General features: G+C 45.0%; 1 protein-coding gene across 2 annotated transcripts; it reads left to right on the forward strand.

Annotated features, from left to right (window-relative positions):
- The first annotated feature begins 1,325 nt into the window (after positions 1–1,325).
- MATCAP2 (microtubule associated tyrosine carboxypeptidase 2) lies at positions 1,326–27,363 on the forward strand. 2 transcript variants are annotated; one of them, XM_037041140.1, is made up of 7 exons: positions 1,326–1,612; positions 10,819–11,513; positions 18,889–19,032; positions 19,658–19,790; positions 20,270–20,575; positions 23,018–23,115; positions 26,548–27,363. In XM_037041140.1, the coding sequence occupies exons 1-7, from the start codon at positions 1,588–1,590 to the stop codon at positions 26,707–26,709; spliced, it is 1,563 nt and encodes a 520-aa protein (XP_036897035.1). In that variant the 5' UTR covers positions 1,326–1,587; the 3' UTR covers positions 26,710–27,363. The 2 variants fall into 2 exon arrangements, with proteins under 2 accessions (XP_036897035.1, XP_036897036.1); XM_037041141.1 differs by lacking the exon at positions 10,819–11,513.
- The last annotated feature ends 516 nt before the right edge of the window (positions 27,364–27,879 follow it).

The raw sequence follows: 27,879 nt of genomic DNA on the forward strand, positions 1-27,879 counted from the left end.
TTATTCTAGGGGTGGAGACAGACAGTAAGGCAAATCAGCAAAATATATAATAAATTTGATGAAGTTAAGTGCTAAGGGGGAAACAATGAAGGAGAGAAGGGGATAGGAACTCTGAGCAAGGAGTGGAACTTTAAATTGAGTGGCCAGGAAAGGCCTCACTGAGACATGGCATTTGGATTAAGTCTGAAAGAAGTGATGGAGCTCCTGTCCCATGAATCTTGGGCAACAAAATTCTATGCAGGGGAAATCCCAACTGGCAAAGGCCATGGGTTGAAACAGTGCTTGGCGCTTGGCATAATTGACATAGGAAGCTCTAACTATAATCCAGATAAAAATGGTGCTGGGTTGAACCAGAATGGTGATAACGAGAAGTGGCTGGATTCCAAACATACATATTTTAAAGATAGTATTCTAAGATTTTTCTGACAGAATAAGATGTGGGTTAATCCACTACTTGTGATAGTTAAATTTCCACTGTTTTCTCCTAACTGATGAAAGATACAGATTCTCACATGCTCTCTGTCATTCTCCGAGTGTAATATGCTGACATTACTTGAGCTTTCTTTGTTCCTGACTTCGAAAACACATTTCTGAGCTATTTCTGAGTGCCTGAGTGACTGGAGCCCCGAACCAAGATGGTTTGCTCTCGGGCTCCTCTCCTACATTACTATCTCAACCTCGAGGAAGGGTAAAAAGAAAATGTGGCTTCGAACCTGACAGCACCAAAGCTGTGTTATGAGCTCCTTCTAGACTAGAAGCTTCCTGAGATTATGTCTCTACATTTCCCACGGAATAATCAACTGAAAAACAACAGCCCGATCAGTTACACAGTCATTAATTAAAATGTGTATTTTAGTATTAAGGATATTATGGTGGGGTACACAAATGGTAAGTGTACTTGGGCTTCCTCAACTAATGAAGGCGTTATCACCAGTTCAACCTCAAGTTGTTTGGGCTTCCGTGCACCTTCTAAGTTAACTAGACGACGGCAGAGACGGGCTTTGCAGTTCGCAGCTGGGGCTGAGCTACCTACCACAACTCCTCTCTCTTGCGAAGGTACTGCCCAGTTGAGCCCCCTTGAACAGCGCACAAACGGGTGTGGATTGTCAGTCAAAATGCGTAGGTCGACGGAGACCCCAGGGGTTCCGTGGCCCCGCCCATTAGTCCTCGAGGGACCGGCCTGCGCTGTGCACGCCGGGAGTTGCAGTCCCCACTTTTCTCTTTCTGTGAGTCTGGCCCCTTGAGCGCCCCTAGCGGCTCTCAAGCTCCGGGAAGCGCAGCGCCTGCGGACGCGAGGAGCGTTTCCTAGCAACAGAGGAGCGGCAACGTCACAGCCGCCGGTTCTAAACTCTGCTACCCTCGGTAGGGCTGCGGTGTGCACCTTTAGTCTCCTGTTTGCCGGAGCGAGCGCTGCTCTTCGTGCTCTGTCCGCACTTCTCCGTCTGTCCTTACCCGCCTTATCCAGCCCAAGGTCGCTGACAGCACCCTCCCTAGCGCCCTCGTCTCTCAGGCCCGGGCTGGAGGCCGCCCGCCCGGCTCTCGACCCCGGCGCCCGCGGAGCTCACCGCCCGCAGCGTCGGCGGGACGATGCTGGAGTCCATTCGCGTGACCGGTGAGTTGCCGGCAAGGGCTGGCTCCTAGGCTGGCAGGGGCGGCCCAGATCTGCCCGGCAGCTTGCAGCGGGTGCGGCGGGGAGGGCTGGGGTCCCGACGGCCAGGGCCGCGGTAACGGTAGACGCGGGCTTTTAACCGGTCGCCAGGAACCCTGCAGGGACGGAGGTGCTCGGGGAACCTGTGCTGGTGGGGAAAATCGGCCTCCTTTCCTTTTGTAGCCTATTAATCAGTAAGCACTTACGGTGGAATCCAGTGAAAGGACTTCTAACACACAGATTACTGGCCCTATAAATGTACAGTCTCACACACATTGTTAAATTCTGTTTCAAAACATATAGGTATGTAGTTAGACATTATAATGTTTCAGGATCTAATTTTCTAGTATTCACAAAATCAGAGCTAACCAAAAGAACACATCTCTATATCGGTATTTATACTGCTTATTTGTGTTTGTGCTTTTATCAAAACGTCAGTAGGGCGTTTTGAGTTTCTATTTTTAACAGGTCACTTTGTTATGTATTGTGCCCAGTGTAAAAAATGGGTATTCAGACCCCAGGTAAGAAAGTTTACTTGCCTTCTTTATTTAAAAAAAAATAACGATGGCTATTAATCTTTTAAAATTATCTTATACAATATTAGAATGACTTTCTAGGCCACATTCCAAGCATTTGATTCTGTATAACATTTCTGCAAACAGGGCCTGTGGTAGTCCAGAAGTAAGATGAAGAACAGAGGAAAAGGAAATGCCTAATTCTAACACCAGTGTCAAAATAAGGCCAGGATTTTTCACTTTAAGGCATTACCGTACCTAACAGACCATTTTTCTGTGAATTTTTAAATTGTAAAACTAAGTTCCTTTCCAAATATTTATGATCCCAATTTTATACTATTCTAATTCATGTTCCATAAACAAAATATGGAGCCAATTTTATTCAGTCATAACATTGCTGTGATATTTCGTTGTTGACAGAAAGCATAGACGACTAGTTACAGGATCTAAGAGGCAACTGAAACTGGCATTAGATTTTTTAAAATGTGACTTCTTGTAAATGCTATTCTCATCTTAAAAGACAATGAAAAATTTGAAAGTTACTTTAAAATACCATACCATCCTCTTGTCTTACAGCAGGTGTCTCCCAGCCTTGGCACTAGAAACATTGAATTAATGATAGTTGTTGTGGGGGCCTGTCTCGTGTGTTGTAGAACGTTCAGCAGCAACCCTGGCCTCTATCCACTACATGCCCAGATCAGTACCCTCCTTCAGCTCAGGGTGACAACCAAAACTGTCTTCAGACTTTGTCAGATGTCCCCTGCAGCACAAAATTACACTACCACCACCTCCACATTTGAGAACCGTGGCCTTAACATAGTTAGATTCTATCAAATGAAGATTATTAGATAATGAGTTAGAAGTAAAATTAATTAAAATACTTTCCCCAAAGTGTAACCATCATCCTGGAGAGAGAATACAAGTATGATAGTATTAGAAAGTGAATGTTCTGACCAACTAGTCAGCAATGCATTGTGGACCTCCTGTTTTTGTGTAATATGCAGAATCGGAAGTTTGAAGAGAGATACTTGATAAAATAGTAAACACAGTCCTCTTGCTTCAACTCCCTTCCCATAATTTAATGGCAATATGCATATCAATCTAACTCTGCATGCTGACTACCTTGAGATAGGCAATTTGGCAGTGAATCCCTAGTTTGTTAAAGTTTCAAATAGGAATTTGAGGCAATTCAAACCTCACATGAACAACTTCTTTAAAAATAATCGACCCAGTTGCTTTTCAGTATAGTTTTTCCATTTCTCTTGCATACTGCTTGACTAGTTAAGGTGGTAGTTTTAGCACCCCACGCCCAGCATTTTGTTGCCTTATTCAAAAGTCCGATTTGTATGGCCAGAGCTTTATGGAGAGAATTTAGCTGAAAACATGCCTCCCCCCGCACTATTCCCTCACTATTCATCGATGCCGAAGAAGCCCCTGTTCTCCTGGTTAGCAGAAAACCGTAGGTATTTGTGGTGAGAGTGCTGATGGAAATGTGGGGTTTCTTTTTTCAGCTTTAAAATAACTATAAATATAGAGGAAACTGATTATTTTTAAAATTTCGGGACTGAAGCAATTAAGTGTTTCTGAAATGACTTCCTATATAGTATCTTACCTACTTTTGACTTATTGGTCATGATTTAATATAATGTGAATATGACATCCTGGTGTGACTGCCGACCGGAGAACTAACATGTGGAGAATGTGTGTGCTATACATGCTGTTAAAATGAAATCAAGTCAGAAAGGGTTTCTGTGCCTCTCCATGTCTTTTTTAAAGAAGACAGTTTATTATACTAAAACCACAAAATATTGGTTCTAGAATGTAGAATTAATTACTTAGTGTTAAATTTACCTTGGAAATCTAAATGAAATGACTCTAAGTATTTTTCCATTTATATTATTTCATGTAATATAAATAAATATAAATTCGTGGGATCCGAATACAGCATTGAAGTCAGTGGTGACCCATCATTAACGCAGGCTGATCTCTGTCATACAAACCAGCACTCTTCTCAGCAACTGCACGTGTGATCACCGCTTTGTTCCTTGCACCAATAATATGACATGTGCAGTTTATTATCCCCTTTTATAGAGAAGAAAACCCAGCACAACGAAGTGCAATAACTTCGTTAAGGTCACAGCTACGGATAGGTAGTCAAGGTTCAGAGCAGAGGAACCCACGTCCACGCCCACGTTCTCAACCTCTGGGAAGCCTCAGCATGGCCGCAGGGACCGTGTACTGACTGAGGCCATGCAGCTTGGCAGGAAGGTCTCACTTGACGGCCGTGGTACATGATCTGGTAGTGGTACTCAAGTTGGTGTTTTTTAAGTCTGTACCCCAAGCAAGTCTATGAACTTTGGTCTGGAAGGGTCATACTTCACTCTAACATTATTGTTTTCAAAACAGAAAAGGCGACACCTAGCTCATTGAACAAGTAGCAAAGTGCTGTCAGAAGCCATGTAAGATTATGTTAACTGATGATTTCTTACTGCCCATTTTTTTGTATGCGATATAAGAAATGATTGACGAGTCGTTGCGTAATGAAGCTCCTTTGTATCAAAGGCAAATGTTTAAAAACACTGAGACCAAAGCCTCCTTGAGGTCGGGGCTTGGCCCTGCAGGGTGGAGACACCTGTGCACAGAGCCCTGCCTGCCCCGCAACCGTAGAAGCCCCTCCACAATTAAAGCTTCTTTTCAGCATCACCACTTGTCCGTTTTTTTGTGCCGACCTGGTATGATTTGCTTCTCAGTCCTCAGCATCCAGATCTTGTGTTCTTTCTCTCCTCTCAGTTATTCTCTTCCCTTTGCTACCCTCTGGCCATCTTTTCGTGAGCAGAGCAGTGAGCAGAAGCAGCCACCGCACTCTCCCGTACTGAGCCACATATTTTCAGGGTGGGGGGAGGCCATCCTACCAGCAGAGGGAAGACGGCGGCCATGGCAAGTGCTTTCCAGAGCCTCCCAGAAAAGGTTTCCTGAACAAGGGATGGTTGAACGGAAGGATGAGTGGGAATGAGTCTGAAAGAGAAGGGAGGGAGGAACTCACCAAACAAGGGGCCAGTGCAAAGAGGGGCTCCCACTGCCTGGGGAGTGGGACATGTGAGGGACTGAGAAGTGAAGGGAAGCATGAGCAAGCGGACTGGCCCTGGGAACACTGTGCGGGATGCAGCCAGAGAGGCAGAGAGACCAGCTCCAAGGGACCTCGGGTACATGATTCTGTTTTCATCCTAAACGGAAAACCATGGGGAAGTATGTTCTCTGGGACATGCAGCCTTGTTTTAGACAGCATTTAATGCTGGCATTGCTTTCTGGCATTACAGAATGCCCTGCATGTTTCTAACTGTACAAAAGGCCACTCAGTAGTTTCTGACCAAAACCCAACTGTGTCACATTGTGAAGAATCAGTGTTACCGATAGAGCAACACTGAGGTACTCCTAGCTGGGACCATGGCATTTTTAGGAACCCTGAAATACAGCTGTGTTTCTCCCTTCCTGAGTTACAATAGCAGAATCTGTCCATCTCTTGTTTTGTAGCTTACAGTTGAGAAACTGTAGTGGGGGACTGCTGAATTTAGAGATGATAAATTAATAGTTTATCTATTATAAGGCAGACAGTGGGCAATCTGTTTTCGAAGATACTAATTTTTTATAAGCCATTTTAAAAAATTGAGGTGTAACTCCCATCTATTAAGGCACACCAGTCTTAAATGGCTAGCCTGATGAATCGGTCTGTATGTAACCACTCCCGGAACAAGAGGGGGGACATCTCCAGCACTCACCCTGGGACCTCCTCCAAGGTTACAACCCCTCACTCAGAGACGACCCCTACTCTGGCTTCTAATACCATGCATCAATTTTACCTGTTTTGGAACTACATATAAATGGGATTATATGGTATGTACTCTTTTGATGTGGTTTTATTTGTTCAGTATTGTCTGTGAGATTCATCTTGATTGTTGCTTGCAACCTCAGTTTGTTCTTTTTCGTTGCAATGCACTATTCTATTGTAGAAATACACCACAATTTAGTCATCCTTTCTACTGCTGATTGAGATTATGTCATTGGAGTTTTAAGAGATGATGAACTACTCTTGATAAAAGTATCTTCTTCAGGGATAATTTTGTTCTGACTTTTCTTCCGTTTGTAATCAAGCAACCTGTTGTCTTTGGTGTAAAGTAACCCCAGGTTCTCAGGTTTCATAAGTGTTAGCGAACCACATAAAATCGCCACCTTGTGGGTCAAAACGGGTTGAATGGTATTTTCCACTCGGTTTTGTTTCTGGTGATGTAATCTTTCTTTCAGCCCGGGACCTGTGACTTCTGTGAAACCTCCCCTATTCACCACGGTGAAACGCTGAGAGTTTCGGGCGCAGTGCTCCCTGCTCCCCATTCCTTCAGCCCCAGAGCTGGAGGCCTGATGGGCCCAGCGATTGGGCTCCTCTTACAGAGAGGTCATTGAAAGAGGGGGGACAGGAGCCAGGCGTCCTGCTGCCCTCGGCTCCTGTGCCAGGTACAGACGGAGCCTCCATTGTGGTGGTAATTTCAGCCTGCTCACCCAGTTGCGGGACCATTCTGAGTATCAGTTTTAATGTAATATTTCCCCCTGTCTGCCTCAGCATGGGTAATCACCTTGGGGTGAATAATTTCTTTGATTAGCAAGTCATGTTCATTTACTCCAAGGCTCCAATGAAGCGGCTTGCTGATGGCTCAAATATCACATTATATAGTGACTTTTAATATGAGAAAGTATGATTTTTGTTACCTTATTACTTTTCTGAGAGAAAATGAGTTACACTTCCCCCAACGAAGTCTACTCGGTATGTCTACATACTGTATGTCTACAGCTCTGCATGTGTGGTGATCTCCTCATATAAATATAAAATGGTCCCACAAATGACCCCGAATCATTCCTACTAACGCTGGTCATCCACAGTGGCTGGAGAGTGGCATAAGGTCGTGCCATTCTCAGTGTACATTCACCGAATGTCTACCAGGTACGATGCCAAATGTTAAAAAAAGGAGAATCAAACATGGTCCTGGTACCTATGTTTAAAAAAGCTTTAATTTGTTCAGGATGTTCTTCAGTGAGACCTTCTTTACTGGGCTTTGCTTATGTTTTTATACAGGCTTAAAAGCCATTTTATCTTAAACAGTAGTATTTAAAAATCACAAAATAACTTTCAGGCTTTCTACTTCTTTTCATATAACTGAAAATAACATTAGTGTGACGACTGGGGATGAATTAACACCCTTCCCGTGTGCGTATTTGAAGGAGCCCCGAGTTTGCAGGCCTCAGGGGACAGCAGCCTCTGGCAGCCGAGGCATTTGTTGGAGGAAGCAGCAGGCATTTGTTGGAGGAAGCAGCGTGGCGGGCCCTCCCACACTTGACCCCCTGCAGGTGGACGGAGCTGTGGAGGGACTGAGGCCGAGCCCCCAGGTGGATGATGAGCCAGTGAGCTGAAGTGCAGGTGGCACCCCCTGGGGGGCGGGCTCTGTCACAAGCTGTCACCTCTCTCCCTGCCCAACCCCCTCCTCCAGGGTCTTGGCAGATGGTGTCAGACTTTCTGAAACTGTCCTGAAGTGTGGCTTGTCCTGGTGGGGCACAGTGATGAGTTTAGAGGTCACTGGCGCTTAATGACAGAACAGAAGAGCTCTGTGAGGTCACTTTGGTCATAGAGCTACTGAGTCTTGGGAACCAAAGAAAGCATTTTTCCATTGAATGTTCATTTTAAAAAATCAACACAATTGGTAACAAACCGTGAAAACTAGGAATTCCTCAGGGTAGTCTTTCTTATTTGTTGACATGAATTTGTGGTCATTTCCCTGCGCTTCCTTGTGAAGACCCAGGGGGAAAACCTGGGGACCTCCTCTTACCTCCCTGGGCGAGCCTAGCCCTCACCCGCCTCCTGTAGGTTTGCGACACCCTGTTCTTATGTCAGTTCTCCTGCTCTTTCTCTTTCCCTTTCCGAGTGCATCTCGGCCTTCCTCTCACTGCCACCTCTGGTCTTTTCTGGATGCTGACGTTGTTCATGGGCACCTGGGCCGCAGCCTGAGTTCTGGAGCCCCAGCCTGTGTTCATCCAGCCCCAGCCCTATCAGTCGGCACCACTGCCTCTGCCACCCCGAGGAACTGGGACCCACCTGCCCACCCACAGTGAAAGTTTTGTTTGTTCTGTGTTTGGCTGGTCTTTAACTTGCACTGAATGGCTTCTTTGTGCAGTCAGCCTTCAACCTGACCCTGTGCAGTCTAGCTCCTACTTCTCACCTCTCAACGGGGATAGGTAGTAGCCAGTTTATTTAACCCTGCAAGTTACATCATCTTTTAGACACCAGAATTCAAGTTTCACATGTTGGCCTAGGAAATGTTAACTAGAAGGACTTTTCAGTACCTTAGATACATAGATTATTATTAGTCATTTCCAACCTGGGACTGTCTCTTTAGCCTAAGCCCTGTGACTTCTGGGCTTTGCAGACCTACATTTGGAACAGGGCTCTCTCCCTTGGCACTATTTTAGATGGATGCTTTTGTTGTGGGAGCTGCCCTGTGCATCGAAGGGTGTCTGACATCATCTCTGACCTCTCCCCACAAGATGCCCGCAGGAGCGCTCCCTGGTGGTGACACCAGCATGTCTGCAGACACTGCCAGTTGTCCCCTGTGGTGGAGGTTTGCCTCTGGTTGAGAACTGTGGATTGAGGGTCTTCCCCTTTACAGCTCTGCATGTGTGGTGATCTCCTCATATAAATATAAAGTGGTCCCAGCACTACTAACCCTGGTCATCCACAGTGGCTGGAGAGTGGCATAAGGTCGTGCCGTTCACTCAGTGTACATTCACGGAATGTCTACCAGGTACGATGCCAAATGTTAAAAAAAGAGGAGAATCAAACATGGTCCTGGTACCTATCTTCCTACATCAGTTACTCAGACCACCATGTCTTACTGGGTTGCCTGTTCTGGACGTAGCTGCACGTAGCTGACGTAACCATGCACGTAGCTGGTTTAACACTGAATGTCTGTTGGCGACTGACTGAATGACCACACCTAGGAAAATGAGGGTGGACTTCGTAACCAGACACACCTGCATTCAAACTATAGTTTGCTGTTCAGCACTTGCTTGCCCTATATCCTGGAGCCAATTACTTAGCATCTCTGAGGTGTAAGTGATATAACACAGTTTTGGGTGAAATCCCAAACTCATGTAAGTGTGTCAACAAATGGTGGCTTCTCTTGTTGCTGTTATTATTTATTATTCCTTATTGTAGGAAGGATCCCTGAACTTGTAATCTTGAATGACAAATGTATGTGGATAAATAATTTTCAAAAAATTAAATTAAAATAAATTGTCTCTTTCTTGGCAAGGCAGGCACTCATCCAACTCAGCTAGCATTGAACTTGCCTCAGTAGTAGGAGCCGAAGGTTGAGGGCCTGAGGCATAATGGTCCATAAGAGTTGGAAAAGAGAGCTGGTTGAGAATCATGATTTGTTGCATTTGCAGAAAGAATTCAGAATAGATTTATGAGCCTACTTAGTCAGAGTTCTACATAGGACCTAGCTGGAGTCAAGCTCAGATGAGCAGGATTTAAGGCAAACTCAGACACTTGGTGAATTTGGAATTGAATCCAAAAGCTCTTAGGGGTCTACCCAAAGTCTCCTCCCCTGTTCCTCTTCAGATTGCTCTCATCCTTCTCTGAAGTCTCAGTTATAACTTCTGTCTTTCATATTTAAACTTCTTACTGCTGTACCCTTGTAGTGGTATTTAGAGCTTCATAGAACTGCCTTGCCTTCGGAGCCAGATTAGAAGCTGGCTGAAGGCAAGAACAATGTATTGGTGCAGATGTTTCTCAGAGCCTTCTGCCTAGTTAGTAGTATTCCGTGTGTTTGTGGAATGAAAGAATGCAAATCGGGTCTCAAAGCAGCACAAGAGGAGCAACATATCAAGTGATCCTTATTTCTTTAAACCACATGTGAGACCTAAAGACAAAGTTGACCTCTCCTTAATTTGCTATTTGATATATTGGTATCTATGTAATAGTAATTTTTTTTTCAGACATGGCAAGAAAAATACCTTGACTTTCTTTAACCTTAACCTATAGTCTAGAATTAAGAAGATTAACCAATTAATATTGAGTGGTATTACTAAATTATTCTTGAACAGACACATATTATTTATTTTGTATTAAAAGTGGCTTTTCAGATCAATAAGGCAGTGTTAACCTTCCTTTACCGATGGTCACTTTATATAAACCATTAGGTTTCAAGGCTGTATTGGCTTTGAAAGTGCCTTGGATTCTACTTTGACATTGGTAATAACATTTACTTTGATGTTGGAAACTGTGTCCTTTTATGAAATCCGCATTCTTTGGTAGAATTGAGTATTTAGATTATTTATGTGTATTATCTCACATCTATATTAAACTTTGGTCATCTAAATGGCTTGAAACTGTGGACTCTTGTAGGTAATTTAGCATTTAAACACCCAAAAAGAAGTGACCAAGTTTAGCATGCCCAAAGTTTCATAATATATCCTTTTAATACTTAAAATGTCTTTTCTAAAGATCGTTGCAAAATTATCAAGTTCACACAACCTCCAGAATACTTATAATAATCAATTTGCTTCATCTGGTATCCTTTTATTTTGTTTTGATTTTGTTTACTAACACAGAGAAGCTTCACTGGCCCGAGCAAGAACTGGCTAAGAAGTCCGTTCTACATGCAGAAGAGCCGTTGATCACTGACAGCAAAAAAAGCAGCCCACATTTGCCTCCCGGAATACTAAAGGACATTTTCACCACTGGAACCAGCAGTTACAATGTCCTCCTACAGAGCAAAGAGGAGAAGAAGCATCACTCACAAAAGCAGCCTTCATCGACGTGCTCCAAACGATGTAGAAAGCCCAGCAAGTCTCCCGGTTCTTCTCGTAGTAAAGATCTTCGCAAGATGAAAACCCCAGTGCCTGGGATAAGCGGTGGCACCTGGTACTGCCTAGAGAGGCAGCCTGCGGTTTTTGTCACTAGTCCAGTGTCAACTCCTACGAAGTTCACGCATGCTATTTCTGTTACAGGGAACAGCATAGTACTGCCACCGAAACCCAAGGTCAAGCGACGCCATTTCTCCACTCTTCTAAAGCCAAAGCTGCAGCCGCAGCCTCAGCTGTCTAGGAGTTTTGAAAAAGGAGATGACTTTTCTGGAAAGAAATTTTGTATACTGACTGCTATAAAGCCCACCAATCTGGAGAAGGAAAAGCTGAGATTCTTCAAGTCTGACTACACCTACAATCCCCAGTTCGAATATGCTAACCCTTCTCTGCCCAGCGTGTTAGCCAAGCACAGCAACGTATCCGACCGGTTTCTTAAGCAGGTAAAATGCTGCTTCCACACTGGTATCGTGTGTTTCTATAGCTAAAGCCATTATTTGCAATCATATCAAAAGAAAAAATATTTTAAAATATTTTAAAATACTCTAATTGTTTACACATTATAGTTAACTCCACCCAGGACATGTCTACAGGTGACAAGAAATTTCCGGGTAAGTGGCATAGCCTTTGGTAAACTGCTTTGCATTAACCAAACTCTGTAAAGAGTCTGCTTTTGAGACTTTGTGGCAGGAAGACAGCTTGTTAGGAAAAATGCTTCAGGGCCTGGCTCCAGGCTTGCACTCAGGAGTCCAGATGTGTGGCCACTCCACGTGGCTCTGAGCGCCTCCTGGGGCGCGTCTCCCGGTTTTGCATCTCCAGCTCACTTCAGCCCCCCACGGGCATTTTGGGGACTAAGGCTTGATACTTGCCCATTGTGGAGGGCGACTTTGCCCTCATGTCCCCCAATCCACCACGGATGAGAGTAGACACTACCAAGACATAGGAGAGGTGGCCAGTTTCTCAGAGGAAAAAGGCCAGGAGCCCCTTCCTCCAGGGGCTTTTATTGCGTTGTAATACACAGGAATACAGGGCAGCAAGGATCAAAGAGTAGGTAACATTTCAGAGAAATCTGAGGGCTTAGTCTGAGTCAGAGTCTGTCAGGACAGGGGTTGCAGAAACTTTGGGAGACATACTCATTTCCTGCTCAGGCTCTTAACACGTGAATGAAAACACTCTTAGCAAAGCAGGTTTCACAGGATTTTTAGGAATTCTTTCTGATGCCAGATTTCTCCCCAGATACAGCTCTAGCAAGGCAAGGAGCTGCACCCCTCCCCATCAGGTTTTCAGGCTTAAGTGGAATAGAGCCAGGAACCACTTCTCCCAGAGGACATGGGGACTCAGGCTATGTCACATAGCCGGGGAGTGGGGAAAATCCATTGTTCCCTCTTTGTTGCAGCCCCCTGAGTCCTTCCATGATGGCCTCCCAAGTGATCCAGTCTGGCTTAGGTTGCCCCTCGCTGTGGGGAGTCTTACCTATGACTTCCAACCATGCTTTGGGGCAGGGAGAGGAAACTGAGGCAGTGTTCGCTACCAGAGACAAGCTTTGTCTCCTGTGGCTCACATTCCAGAGGTCACTCACTCATCCTTAGCCACAGGGGGTAGTTATAATTCCTGAAACCAGGCAGAGTGGTTCCCAACAGCCCATGAACTTTTAGTGCTTTCTTAACATAGTTAATCATCAAGCAAATATTTAGGCACTCATTTAAAGAAGAAAATAATGAAAAGTTAGAAGTTATCTTTAAGTTTAGCAAATCATATATGAGCGATATGAGATACACTGTCCAGATTGCTCAGTATAGACACACAACACGTAGTTTTGTTCAATAGACCTCAGAATCTGCTTGCTGTTTTGAGAAGATATCAACTGGTGTTTACCTGCAGGGCACAGTGTGGAGATTGCAAAGGCAGACTGCATTCGGTTCCATCAACTTTGTACAGGCTTTGTGATACAGTGCATGGGGTCCACCGTGGCCCTGTCAGGACTGACGTCCGTGGGGCAGCTGGGCAACTCTGCGTGGCTCTGTGTGCTGTGTGGTGTGCCCTGTTTCAGCGGTTTTGCTACAGTGAGTTCTTTGGGTTTGTGGCCAGCAGATTTGGTGTTATTATAAATGACATGGAAGGTGACCAGTCTTTTTAAACCATGGTTAAAGTTTATTTTAATATTAAAGTAATTTTAATGCTGTTATTAGTTTCCCTTTGCTAGAAGAAACCTACTCCATCTCTTTTTTTAAATGGGCAATCACTTTTTATTTAAATGTTCTGAGATTGTGCTAAACATTAATTTAAAAAGTCAGCTATTATTTTTTATTCTGATCTGGCAATTATTTTGTGACTCTTTTTGGTGGTAATTACGATTGAACAAGGACTTACTTAAAATGTATGATAATTATTAAAACGCTGCTTGTTTCCCTCCTTCGTGCTGAAAGAAGTGGCTGAGATTTATCCACCAATCCTTTGCAGTGGGGAATCCTACCCCAACCCCTGCCTGCTGAGAGAGGTTTCCACTATGCCTCACGGGGCGTGTACTCAATCCAGAATTTGCAAGTGGGTGAGACAAAATTACTTAGGTATCTTCAGATGAAACAAGATAATTGAAAATCACTTTCAAAGCCCTGGCTGGTGTAGCTCAGTGGATTGAGCATGGGCCTGCGAACCAGACGCTTGTGGTTCGATTCCCAGTCAGGGCACATGCCTGGGTTGCAGGCCAGTTCCCGGCAGGGGATGCATGAGAAGCAACCATACATTGATGTTTCTCTTCTGTCTTTCCCTTCCCCTCTAAAGATAAATAAGTAAAATCTTTTAAAAAAAGGAAAGAAAATCACTTAAAAAAATTCCTTCTACAGTGAAGTGTAATATATCCAGTGTCATCCTATTCTAAGACTGTAGCTTCCAAAATAAGCGTCATTTGCCAACACACTTAGCTTTCGATTGCCCACAGTAGTGCAAGGAAACGTCTGCCTGGAGTACCTCGGATTACTCCCTCCCAGAACCCCTGTCACAAGGGCCCTGCCAGCCAGAAGGAAGTCGCTGGGGTCAGCAGTGAGCAGTAAACGCAGTGATGGAGGCAGACACAGCAGCAGAGAAACACCGCCACAGTGACATGGAAAGGAGATTGTGGGGGAGGTGCTGTTTAATATCGAACACCCACGTGAAAATAAACCACTGAATCGATTCATAAAGAAGGGAACTTTCTGAACCTGTGGTTTGGTTCCAGGCATCACTGTGGCGGGGGGTGGGGTGGGGAGGGCGGAGGTGCAGTTAGGAAAGATGAGGGGTTGGTGCTGAGGCGGTCAGTGTGGAGGAAGACGGGGGGTGGGGGGGGGCGGCGGGTCACAGACATGCAGACGTGGGGGAAAACGGTATGGCTGCAAAAATTTGATACCTCAAACACAATGAAGTATTTTTATAAAATACAAAAATGCCATAATCATATGGGATCCAATCATACTGTCTTAATAATAAAACTTTAAGAGCAACATATTCTTGATGCCTTCTAAAAAGATAGGCCCCTGGGCAGAACAGGGGAGTGACGCTGCGGGCTGAGAAGGAAGGCTGCAGGAAACAGCTCACGTTTTCAGGGTGTTTGATGTCTCAACAAGGCCATTTCCACCACATCCAGGTCAGTTAAGAGTGAGGGGAGTGCTCAGTATTAATAGTCTGCAGCACCCAGCTGAAATAAAAAGGCTGTGTTCCTGTAACAATAGCGTCCTGAACTTTTCTTTATTGCTTAAAGCTAATGGAGGTCAGAGGTTCCACACCAGCAAGGGTAACTTGGTAGAGTTACTGTGAACTCACAGAAACCTTTCTTTAAACCGAGGGAAGGACAGGACCCTGACTTTGGCAGCGGCCCTTTCCTGCACTGAAACAGCGAGAGAACCACACTCTATGGCGTGGCACGGTGCTTTCATTTGCAGAGTTCAGGTGTTCGAAGTACTACCTAGGTGGACCGACTTCATTATGTTAGGAAATACATTCTGGTTTTTGTTTACCTAGTCAGCAGGTATACAATTAAGGTACCTGAGGGGTCACAAACTCAGATGCTTGTAAGGACCTGAGCAGGGATCATCAGTGATCACAGAGAGCTGGCTGGGCACAGTTGCAAACTGGAAACCAGACAGCAGTTAATTAGCGACCACTGGGGTCTGTCTTCATGATGTGAGGGATAAAAGTGAGCACCTGAATTTCGTAGGAAGCCTTCCAGTTTGTAAATGTGGTCGGCTAATTCAGCTAAACTAACAAAGGCTGTCCAGAGCAAAGCAAACCTCTGGGTGGGCCACCTTCCTGCCTTGGGTCGCCAGTTTGCCACCTCTGATTCACTAGGTCTGTTCAATGTAAATTCTGCTTTATTGGGACCAATGATTAGCATAACAATGATTTTGAAATACGGTCCTCAGAAAACAGTGTCCTGCTTTTAGAGTTTATAGCGTAAGTGGAATAGGTAACTTGTATTAAAACATGCATAATAAATACATAAAATTGTGTTGTATTCCAAAGCAAGATATGTTCATTTTTCATTTTTGATAGAAACAGCTTAATTGGAAATCTGATTCCTTCGGTGATAGCAGGATGTCTTGATGTAAAATTTAAGGCTAATTTTCAGTTGTGCTAGCATTGGTGGTATTTTATCTTGGTAGACCTCAAGTTGTCCAAACAATACCGAGCAAGACAACTGTGGCTGGTAGCCCTCAGTGGATTGAGTGCCAGCCTGGAAACCGAAAGGTCGCTGGTTTGATTCCCCATCAGGGCACATGCCTGGGTTGTGAGAGGCAACCCATCAACGTTTCTCTCCGTGTTTCTCCTCCCTTGCCCTCCTTCTAAAAATAAATAAATAACACCTTTAAAAAAGAAAGGACAAATCCAGCCTTCTTTAAATTCTGTCTCTCCCTAGGTGACAGTTTTCTGCTTAGCAAAATCAAACCTTTCACAGATATCCTGAAGATAAAATTTTTCAAAAGATTATTTTGAGTTTAGTACATTCCAAAGTAATTTTGTGTATTAGATTGGAGAACTGGGGTGATTTCTTCACCTGACTAGCAAGGAAGATTTTCTTACAGTCAGAATGGAGACACTCCATCAGATTGTCTGCTGTCCTGGGAAGGAGGCGCGACCTTGATGACTCCTTGAAAGGACACTTTGTGGATGTGTCTTTGAAAACTTGCCTAAGTGCATTCTCAGGTTCTTATCTGAACAGGGTGTTTCCTACAAAGCAGCTTGAATATCAGCTCTAGTTCTTGTAGCTGGGGAAGGAGGACTGTGCAGCGTAAGCTACTTTATAAATGTCCTGTCCTGGTGGCCAAGTCCCTCTCGCTTTCGTCAGTCTGCCCTCGGCCTGAGGGCGCAGACACTAAGAAGGGGAGGAGGGGCTGCAGGTGACATGTCCCTGTGCCCTGAGTTGCTTCTCTTGTTCCTTCATTGAAGGCCCACTTGATGTCTTGGGTTTGTTCATTTCCTGGGTTCTGCTTACGTAGAATACAATTTTTTGAAATATTTTTGTTCTTTAATTACGATCTGGTCATAGTATGCAGTCTGTTTTATAGAAAACTGAGTTATTGGTGGACGTACTCTTGCTTCAGTCTCCCCTGCGCTCCACACTGCTGGGGTTGCTCTCTCAGGTGCAAATCTGATCGCAGCCCTTCCCTTCCTGAAGCTGCAGGGCTCCTGGCGATTGAGTACAGCCCAACACGCTTGGCTTTGTGGCCTGTGGGCCTGTCCTCTTCTGTGCTCTGGCGCTCGCTTGTATTTCCAAAGTCAGCTCTGTACTCGCACAGCGTCTCATGCAGGTGACCTGTCACAGCATGTACGATGCTGTGACCATCCTTATTTCTTTATCTCCACCGCTAGACTGACCTTGTTGACAATGTGTAATTTATTGCAGCTAGTCCCTGAATCTGGCTCAGTCCCTGGCAATAAATGAGTGAGTCCCCATGCCTGTCCGGCCCTGGAAACCCGTATTACACTTTCTTTGTTTTGCGTTCAGCATAAGCTTTGGACAATATTGCTCCTTTCTGCCTGGAATGCCCTCTGTTTCCTCAAGTCCCCGCTTGTATTTACCTTCTCTGTGAGCTCAACACCTGACTCCACCTCCAAGAGCACTGCTAATAAACACTGTCGATTCGTACGCCCTCTCCGCCAGTCTGATGGCTGGACTTAGATTCTACAACGTGAAAGTGAGCAGAAGTGGCCATGAGTGGAAGGCAGCCATGGAAATGGAGGGATGGGTGAATAAAGGGTCCTCATTGATGGGACTTTAGAAATTTAGCCAAATACTCTATACACAACAGATTCAGGCTTGTGGCCCAAGGGTCATGTTCAGCCTGCATATATGTTTTGGGGGGTCAGCACAGTGAAATATAAAGATTGGAATATAAAGACTCCCTTGTGTTGCCTCAGGGTGGAGTGATCTCCGAGGGTCATGCCATATTGTGGGGGTGGGGCAGGTCTAGATGGCAGAGTCTGCCACAAAGGGGAGGAAGGAAGGGAGGGTTGGGATTGGGTGGGGGTCAGACCAACTGTCTTCAATTCTGAAATTAGAGCCCAGCGTTTAATCCTGTTAAAACTTAAATACTGTACACAGTGATATGGGGAATAATTACAAAGTGCATTCAGTCTCTCTCTGCCCCCCTCCCCCCCCTTTCTCTGTCATTACATGTAATTTTGTCCTCACAACAACCCTGCGAGGTAAGTAGGGCAAAGATTTCCATCTCCACTTTGCTAGTGAAGAAACTAAACCCGAGAAGGACAAATGACATGCCTAAGATCTCACGGTCAGTACGCGGCAGGGCACTGACGTGAACCCGGATCTTCTGACTTCTGGTCTCGCCCCCACCTCACCCGCCTCCTGACCTGCTGGTGTCCCCATTGCATGCCACCTTCCACGGGGTGGAGCCCACAGTTGAGACGAGAGATTGTTTTTTTAGCACATGACTCTTGAGGTGGCTCATGAGGGACGGTCAGATTTCCAAATGCTGAACAGTGAACTGAACCCGCAAGTAGACCGAGAGCAGACCTGGCAGCAGAGTGCTGAGGTTCTTCCAAAAGTTGGTTTCACCCAAGACAGTGCTGAGCACTGTATGTAGAGATTCCTCACTGTCTGGGTCAGCGGTTTAAGTGTCACGTAGTGCTGTGTGACACTACTCCGATTTAAATGAGAGCTTCATGAAGACAAAATTCACATGCCCTGCAGCTCACCCAACCAAAAACGTGCAATGGTGGTTGTCAGTGTGTTCCAAATTATACAAACAACACCACTGTCGAATGCAGGGATGTCACCCCAAGAAGAAACCCTACACCCACTGGCAAGACTCACCGTTGCCCCCATCCTCCCAGCCCTAGGCCACCCCCAGTCTGTGGTCTCTTCTTCCGTGGATTTGTCTCTTCTGGGAACTTCAGATACATGGAGCCACCTAACATGTGGTCCTTGATAACAAGCTGCTTTTACTTAGCACAGTGTCCCCAAGATTCATTTATACTGTAGCACGCATCAGTGCTTTTGATTGTTGAATAACATTCCGTGTGTGTATATGTTGCACTTTGTGTGTCTGTTGACCGGTTGATAGGCATTTGGGTGGTTTCTTCTCTTTGGCCTTTATGAACGCGGCTGCCATGGACACGTGTGTACAGAGGTCTTGGGTGGACAGCTGGCCGCGGTCATGTGCCATCGGTCCCGCAGCAGGAGACTGCACAGTGGTGGGGCATCGGCTGCATTTTCATTTGGAAATTAGTAAGCGCAGAAACGAGTCATGACAAATAAGAATATAACAGGCTTATTGCACATCTCAAAGTAATAGGAGACTTTGCTTTTGTTAATCTCTTTTATAGTCCATCAATATTATGGAACTGACTTTGCAGAAATACGGGAGTTATGAAAAATTCGAACAGGCCACGGGTGGCAGCCTGCTGTCGAAACCACGGATCTGGAGCCACGTCAGGAAGTACATGATGAAAGAAGGCTGCATGGGCGAGGTACGACCCAGGAGGGCGTGCAGGCTCAGCTGGGGTGCACAGACCCTCTGCAGGGCCACGTGCTGTCTGGGTTCGTTTCTCCAACCGTGGTTAGCGCCTTAAACAGGCCACCCAGATTCCTGACCGAGTACTCTGCATCTCATTGTCCATTGCATTGAGTTGGGTTGAGTTCCTTTTTCACTGCCATTGCTGTATAGCTTGCGGGAAGTTGTAAGTTGGCGATTGCTCCAGCGGCCCTTCTTCTTAGCAGCTGGGTTGTGGGATCAGTCTAGAAAAAAAGCAGAGGCCAGCTTACTGCTGGGCACCTTCCTGGGCACCGTTCTGGCCGGGGCCAGTGCATAGCGGAGGCCAGTTAGCACTCTGTGCCTTCTCAGCAGAGCTGCCTGCTTTGCTTTCGTCCCATCGAGGCCCAGGTGTTCCCACCAGCTCAGAATCAGAGGGTCAAGGTGTCGGCCTTTGGTTCTTCATCTTGATTTCTGGGAGATTCAGGGTAGTGTAAACAGAAGAAAAAGTGTCCATTTATGGGGCCATTGATGTCTCTTACCTTTGCATTTTTTGTGTGTGTTTATGTGTTTATGTGTGTGTGTGTGTGCATATGTATATGTTTATTTCCTGTTGCCCTTAGATCGTAGTCCACCTCACTGAGGACCTGCTGTCCCGAGCCTCAATGACGGTGGTCAATGGGTGTCCGACGCTGACCATCAACGTCTCCACGGCACGCGAGCATTGGCTGGAGGGAATGCTGAGGCATGAAATAGGTAGGGGCAACCCTTCTCCGCTGTTCATTGGTCAGTCAGCTGAAATCAGCTTCACAGAAATGTTCTTTTATAATGGGTTTTTCTTAGTAGTGTTTGGCAAAAAGTAATCAAGTTGTTAGGTTTCCCTTGAACTAAAGCTACAATGAGCGATGTCTCATTTCAAGTTAGATTTTTAGGGTACTAGGTAGTTGTATTAACCTTAAACACTCATTTAACCCTGGGGGTTTCAGGCCCTTGACCTTAAATTGAAGGAATTGAACTACATGATCTCTGAGATTCTTTTCCAATGTCAAGTCTATGATTCTTTCATTTAAAAAAAAAAGCTGCTGTAGAAGTCATACTTCTGTTGAGACATGTGAGCCTTCAGAAGACAGACCTTCAAACTGAAAGCCTTGGTTTTCGAACTCTCGGTGGGATCTTTTGGGGGAAAGGAAACAAGAGTGGCCTTTCCCATCTTCACGTGCCTCTTCCCTCGATAGGCACACATTACTTTCGAGGGATCAACAACCTGCAGCAGCCGTGGAACAGCTGGACTGGCCGCCGAAAGCACGAGCTGAAGCCGAACAACCCCACAGAGGAGGGCCTGGCGAGCATCCACAGCGTCCTGTTCCGAAAGGACCCCTTTCTGTGGAGAGCGGCCCTCCTCTACTACACCGTGTACCAGGCCGGCCGGATGTCGTTCTGCGAGCTCTTTGAGGACATCGGGAAGTTCGTCAAGGACCCCAACACCAGGTGGGATTACTGTGTTCGAGCCAAGAGGGGCTGGACCGACACTTCCCAACCAGGTGGGTGTCCCCCGAGTGAGGTCTTCTGACTTTATGGGTGGTTGTCTGTTGATTTGGATTACATTCTGATTCTTCAAGCATTTACTTATGAAAAATGAGACGTCCATTACTTAAGGTCAGCGCTGATTTTCCCAAACCACATTTTGTTAGCGTTATTTTTCCCATCTCATTTGGAAAAATTTCAAACGGACAAATACAGAAATAAAGATTGAATGAACACTCACCTATCCTTCTTCTAGATTCACCAGTTGCTAACATGTTGCCATTTATTGCTTCTTTCTCTGGCTTTAAAAACAGCTTTACCGAGATATCACTCATGTGACATACGATTCGCCCATTTGAAATGTGAGGCTCGGCGGTTTTTTGAATATTCATAAAGTCAGGCAGCCATCACTAAGTTCTAATTCCAGAACATTTTCGTCACCCCAGAGAGAAATCTGCACCCCATAATAGTCATTCTGCATTCCCTCTCCCCAGCTCTGAGTAACTGTTAATATACTTTCATAGGTTTGACCATTTTGGACATTTCACATAAAGAGAACCAGATAATATGTCATTCTCTGTGACTGGCTTCTTTCACTTAGCACATTTCAAAGTTTCACCCACATTGTAGCAGGTATTAGTATTTCAGTACTTTTTATTCCTGAATAATGTTCAGTTGCGTGGGTCTAACAATGTTATTTATCCATTTACCCATTTATGGAAATTTGGGTTGTTTCTATACTTTGACTATTATGAATAATGCTGCTATGAACAGTTGTGTGCTGGTTTAGGTTTTCGTTCTCTTGGGTAAATGCCTAGGAGCGGAACTGCTGGGCCAAACGGTAGCTCGTGTTTAACCCCTGGAGCCGCCAGCCTGTTTCCCGACGCGGCCGCCCGCTTCCCATCCCCCCAGCAGCGTGAGGCGCCAGTGTCGCCACAGCCCCCTCAGCTCCTGTTTCCTTTTTGGGCTTAAGTCAAGCAGCTTGTAATGCGCTTATTGGCTGTTTGTGTATCACCTTCGCACAACTGTTCAGGTCTTTTGCTCATTTTTAAATTGGTTTTCTTTTTGCTATTGGGTTTTAGAGTTCTTTGTATATTCTAGATATGGGTCTCTTGTCAGGTACATGGTTTACAAATATTTTCTCCCACTTCTGTGGGTCATATGTTCACTTTCTTGATGTAATGCTCTGTGATTTTTTACAAGTAAATTGTACACTTGACATTTGATTCCTAAAATCTTAAGCATCCATCTCTTGCGGAAAAAAATTCTCCCCAACACAGTATCATTATCACACTTAAAAAAGTGAGCATTAATTTGGCAACGTCCGTCAATACACCTGCAATAGCTAGGCTTCCCCAGCTGCTACAGAATGTCCTCTGTGACTGTTTAAAGGAAATCTATGTCCAGCCACGGTGCACGCATTACTTTCCTTGGTTGTGGCTCCTTAGTCCCTGTTAATACGGGGCATCTTCCCACCTCTTTGGTTTTCATGACAGTGACTTGTTTTGAAAAGGTCCAGGCCAGTGTTGTTAAAGGGAGCCCACCATCTGGGTGCCTCACCATTAGACTCAGGGTGGACGTTTGTAAAAGAAAATTACACGTGTGGTGTTGGACCCTGTCAGGAGCCCCCCGAGGGCAGCTGTTAGAGATGCTCACACTGCCTCTCCTTGCAGGTGGGGGCTGTGAGCGCTGTTCTCTGTGAAAGTGTTATTTTCCGCCCCCTTTTAATTATTAAATAATCTGTGAGGCGACAGTTGCTGTGAAAATACCGTTTTCCAACAGTTTTATGTAATGGTGTTTGCGTCCATCAGCGACCCTAGCCTGAGTCCGTTAATTCCACTGGGCATCTCTGGCACCTTGTCAGTTTTATTTTTCTAAAGCAAAGAGAGGCAAGGAGCACAGTCACGGTGCCTGTTGTCTTCATAAGCAGTCACACAGTTTAAATTACCAGTGTTTCTTTACGAGTAGGAAAAAATGCTATTTTAATTACTGTGAGTGGGGATATGGGAATAAGGAATTCTTTTTCAAAAAAATATTTTAAAAATTAAGAGAGAGGGGAAGGGAGGGAGAAAGAGGGGAGTGAAACAGCGATTGGTTACCTTCTACCTTCTGCCCGCACCTTGACAGGGAGCAGAGCACAGAGCCCAAAAGCCAGGCCCGTGCCCTGATCGGGAGCCCAACTGGTGACCTTTCAGTTTGCAATGTGATGCCCCACCAACTGAGCCATGCTGGCCAGAGCAAGACTCTTAAAGGGAAGCTACTGGTCTGCATATTATCCTGGTACTTCCAAAGACCTTACATTTTATGTTATGAGGATATAGTAATTAAATAAAAATAAACACGGCAAATTGGAGTATTGCTTTTTCATCACAGGACTATAGGAAAGGGGATGGGTTAGTGTCTAATTCTTGGTGATTCTTCCGAACCTCGGAGAGTAAACACTGTTGCGGTCCCTCCAGGGTGTTTCAGTAAAGACCAGGTGTACTTGGACGGCATCTTGCGGATCCTGCGGCACCGGCGGACCATCAACTTCCCCCTGCTGACCGCCCTGGGGAAGGTGAGTCAGGTGGGGTGCAGGCCTGGGGCAGCCTCCCCCCAACTTGGGTTCAGGCTGCTGTGGCTGTGACTGGAGGAGTGTCCTTCATGAGATGACGGGGGGAAGCAATGTGGTTCCATCACAGAAACTAAGGAAACTGCAGTATTTCTTTGTGGACTGTGAGAGGTGAAGAAGGGAATAGAAACTGGGACCATATTACATACTTTTATTTTCCTATACAGCCGTTTCTGTCTGAAGCATTTTAAAGTACTCTATAGCTATAACACCCCCCCCAATACATCAGCATGTCTCTGCTGTGCTCATGTGACCATACGATTTCCCCTTTTCCCAGTGCCACTTTATGTTTTAATTACATATATTGGGAGGACATTGGTGAATGACACTATATGACCTTCAGGTGCACAACTTTCTATGACAACATCTGTATACTCCATTGGGTGCTCACCACCCAAAGCCTACCTACCCCCTTCCATCACCATGTACTCGGCCCCCTTTACCCCCACCCCATCCTCCCCAGAACCCCCTTCCCATCTGTTGTACTGTTGGGAAGGCACTAACGTACTGTTGTCTATGTCTGAGTTTGTTTGGTTTGTTCATTCATTTATGCCCCACATGTGAGTGACACCTTATGGTTCTTGTCCTTCTCCATCTGACTTACTTTACTTAGCATTGTACTCCCAAGATCCCCCCATGTTCTTGCAAACAGCAATATTTCATCTTTTTGTACGGCCGAGCGTATCCCATTTTATACATGTGCCACCTCTTCTTTATCCAGTCATCTCTCGGAGCAAACGCGGGTCGTTTCCATGCCTCGGCTGTTGTGAATAACGCTGCGGTGGACATAGAGGTACACACATTTTTATATGTGTGTTCAAATTTTTGGTGTAGCTATTCAAAGGAGAGATTGCTGCATCACGTGGTAGTTCTATCTTAATTTTCGAGGGGCCCTCACACTGCTCTCCACAGGGGCTGCGCCAGTTCAGGCCCCCACCAGCAGCCTGCGAGGGCTCCCTCTTCTCCACACCTGCTCCCTCACGTCCTGTTTCTCGTCTCACTGACAGCAGCCATTCTGGCAGGTGGGAGGCGGTACCTCCCTTGGATTTGCTTTTCCCTTTTAGGTAGTGAAGTTGAGCATCTCCTTGTACATCTGCTGGCCATCTGCATGTCTTCCTTGGGGAAGTGTCCATTCAGTTCCTTTGCCTATTTTGTGATCGGATTCTTTGCTGTTTTGTTGTTGAATTTTATTAGTTCTTTCTATATTTTGCGTACTAGCTCCTTACTGGAGGTCTTGTTTGCAAACACCTTCTCCCATTTGGTTGGTTGCCTGTTTGTTCTGTTGATGGTTTCTTTTGCTGTGCAGGAGACTTTAGTCTGATGTAGTCCCATTCATTTATTTTTGCCTTTATTTCCCTTGCCTTTGGGTAAGTTCACAAAAACCCCTCAGAGAGCAGTCCATAAGTTAGTACCTTTATTTTCTTCTGTATTTTATTGTTTCAAGTGTTTAATTGCTTTGAGTCTATAATAGCCCCCTGCCCTAGTCTATTTGTTTTTCATGACATTTTTAAGAATCCAGGACAGTTTTTCCTGAAAATTCCTACAATCTGGATATCAGATTGCTTTCCTGTAGTTAGAGTCAGGTTAACCATTTGCCGAGAACCTCACATCAGAGAGTTGTGCATTCCCCATTGGATCGCAGTAGAAAGCGCACGATGTCATTGCCCTCGTTACTGGTCACGCTGAGTTGGACCATCTGGGTGATTTAGTTACCACTGCCAGGTTGCCCCAGTGTAAAGACACTCTCCCGATTGAATCAATAAGTAACCTGTGGGGTGATGCCTGTGAATGTTTCTTGACCTTCCCAGGAATGGTGTCAATACCCACCGACGACCTTTGCGCAGATCATTTCCCGCACTGGTGATGGCAAAATGGAGGTCATTGAATTCTGTTACATTTCCCTCCCCTTGTTTTGTGCTATTCCTGTGCACTTATTCTGTTTTGTGGAGCTCTTCCAGTGGCTTCCCCTGTGGTTTAGAAAAAGTATAAAATGTTCTGAGCTCATCTTATACTTTTCCTACCCAAATCTGAGATTAGATCATACTTCTCAGAAGCCTCGATTCCTTTTGGTTGGAAACGGTATTTAGAAAATAAGATGTGGGCACTAGGCGTGCTCATTGTTACTGGGCGCTGATGCTTCGAGACCTTTTCAGGGAGCGGACTGTTTGTGTTCTGAATTGTGAGGGCATGTGCATTCTCATCACCAGGGTCCTTTCACCCCTTTGTCCCCACGCCCATGTGCGTCTCCCCGCTGTGACAGAGCATGGCTCTGTCTGCTCCTACTCTCCTGTGACAGACGGAGGATGGTTGGAGAAGCATTAACCACACCGCTGAAAACACAAACCTATTTTCATTATACTTAGTTGTGTAAATACTCAGTAAAACAAATAATTTTAATAATAATTAAAACACTTAATAAAATGCAGATATAATGTAAACATGATTTCTTAAACTCTTTCTACTGAACCAGGAAGAATATTGATGAGAAAACAATAGTGTTTAAAGTTAGCCATGCCCTGGCTGGTGTGGCTCAGTGGATTGAACCCCAGCCTGCAAATGGAAAGGTCACCGGTTCGGTTCCTGGTCAGGGCACATGCCTGGGTTGCAGGCCATGTCTTCAGTTGGGAGCAAGGCAACCTGTCAATGTATCTCTCACACACTGATGTTTCTCTCTCTCCCTTTCTCCCTCCCCTTCCTACCTCCCTTCCCCAATCTCTAAAAGTAAATAAATAAACTCTTAAAGAAAAAAAAGTCAGCCATACTTCAGAATTTAACATTGCAAAGATAATTTATAGAACTTAAAAAGTTTCACCTCTAAATGTCATATAAATACTTGTCAAAGTTGAGTTCTTGCACAAGCAAATGAAGGAGATAGCAATTTTTAAAATACTTACAAAACTTCAAAACAAAAGCAAGAGAATTTAACATAAATCATTATATTTTAAAATTAAATAGAAATAGGAATCCAATACATAATTGGCCAGATTTTTCTTATTGATTAATGTGGTATTTATATTTGAGATATTTTCTTGACTCTTTTATATGGTTTAGTCAGGAGATTTACTAAGGTTTAGAGTCTCGAACATGTATATTAAGTGTAGTATCATTTTTAGACAAACTGAGTAGGTCTAAGAAATCAAATATTGACTTTTGATCTTTTTAAAAAATATGGTCATAGTATGAAGGGGCAAATAAGTACATTCTTATTTAACACAGTAAAGAGAACAAAGTCACTTATTTTCGCTGTTCTGCAGGTATTAAAGTAATTTGAAAAACAGCCCACATACTTAAGGTTTCACTCACTACCCAGGGAAGAAATTGCTCTTGCAAATGTAACTGGCAGTTACACTTAAAACTGAACTAGCCTCCCTTTCTCAGGTCTCGTACGAAGACGTGGATCGCTTAAAAGGACTGGCAGTCACTGAGAACATGCGGGTCCCCCACTTCCTGCAGGACCAGGGCCGGTACCTGGAACACTTGGAGAAGATCATGGAGGTGAACGAACTGACCGACCAGGAGCTGAGGGAGCTCATCTACTGACCAGCACCCTTGCAGACGCAGCTGCACCGGACTCTGCGTGGACCCCTGCAGCGGCCTGCGCACCAGCCAGCTCACAGAGGAGGAGAGACTGCTCACGCGAGTTTTCAGGAGACTGATCAGCAGGATTCCGCTGAATTTTTAGGGGAAGTACAAACCTTAAACTGTTTCCCAAAAATGTTTCTACGAGGGAAAGTTACCCAGAGTCAGAGGTAAATACGACTGACAAGCATTTCCAAAGAACCTGGGCACGCTGAGCACCAGACCCATGCCTGAGCGCAGAGGCTGCGCCCCAGCGCGGTCGCTCCATGGGCTGCGTGCTGGCACGAGTGAGGTAGTTACTGTCCTCTGAAAAATGAGTTTTGTCGCCCTCAAAACTAGCTGTGTCTAAGATTTCTTATGTCTCTTGTGTAAAGTGATGTAAAGGGGGGAACAATTTGAAAAGCAGTTCTTTACTTTACACATTATCTCACCTTACCCGTTCATGGGAATTAAGTTAGAGAATGATCTCATTTTGTCCAGTTATCCCTTAACTAATTTCTGTTTTCATTTGCTGAAACATGTGTACCCCTTCAAAATTTTAACCAAGTTTTAGAGTCTTTCCCTCTCTATTCCTTTGTATAAATGATAAGTTCCAGAGAGGTTTATCTGCATAAATTAAAACAGTTGGGGAAGCCCTGGCTGGCGTGGCTCAGTGGATTGAGCGTGGGCCTACGAACCAGACGATCGTGGTTCAATTCCCAGTCAGGGCACATACCTGGGTTGCAGGCCAGTTCCTTGCAGGCTAACTACCAGCAGGGGACGCACAAAAGGCAACCATACATTGATGTTTCTCTCCCTCTTTCCTTCCCCTCTAAAGATAAATAAATAAATAAAATCTTTTAAAAAAATTAAACAGTTGAGGAAGAGAGAAGCAACTCACCTTTCATTAATGGAGCAAAAACGGGAGAGACTGCTCAACTTCCTGTATGAGCCAGATGTTGGCTGGGTAGCACCTGCAGTGACCTTGACCATGCCCTGACAGATGCAACTCCTGGGCGTTGCCGTTTGATGAACCAACCTTGTGATATTGTGATATTGGCTCCATGTATTTCACTGAAATTTTTTACTTCATCAACTCAATAATAACATAGTTTGAATTTCAAAAATGAGAATTCCTATTTGCTACATTCC

The sequence above is a fragment of the Sturnira hondurensis genome, unplaced genomic scaffold (assembly GCF_014824575.4).
Source record: "Sturnira hondurensis isolate 20B ecotype Veracruz unplaced genomic scaffold, ASM1482457v3 Scaffold0002840, whole genome shotgun sequence".
NCBI lineage: Eukaryota > Metazoa > Chordata > Mammalia > Chiroptera > Phyllostomidae > Sturnira > Sturnira hondurensis.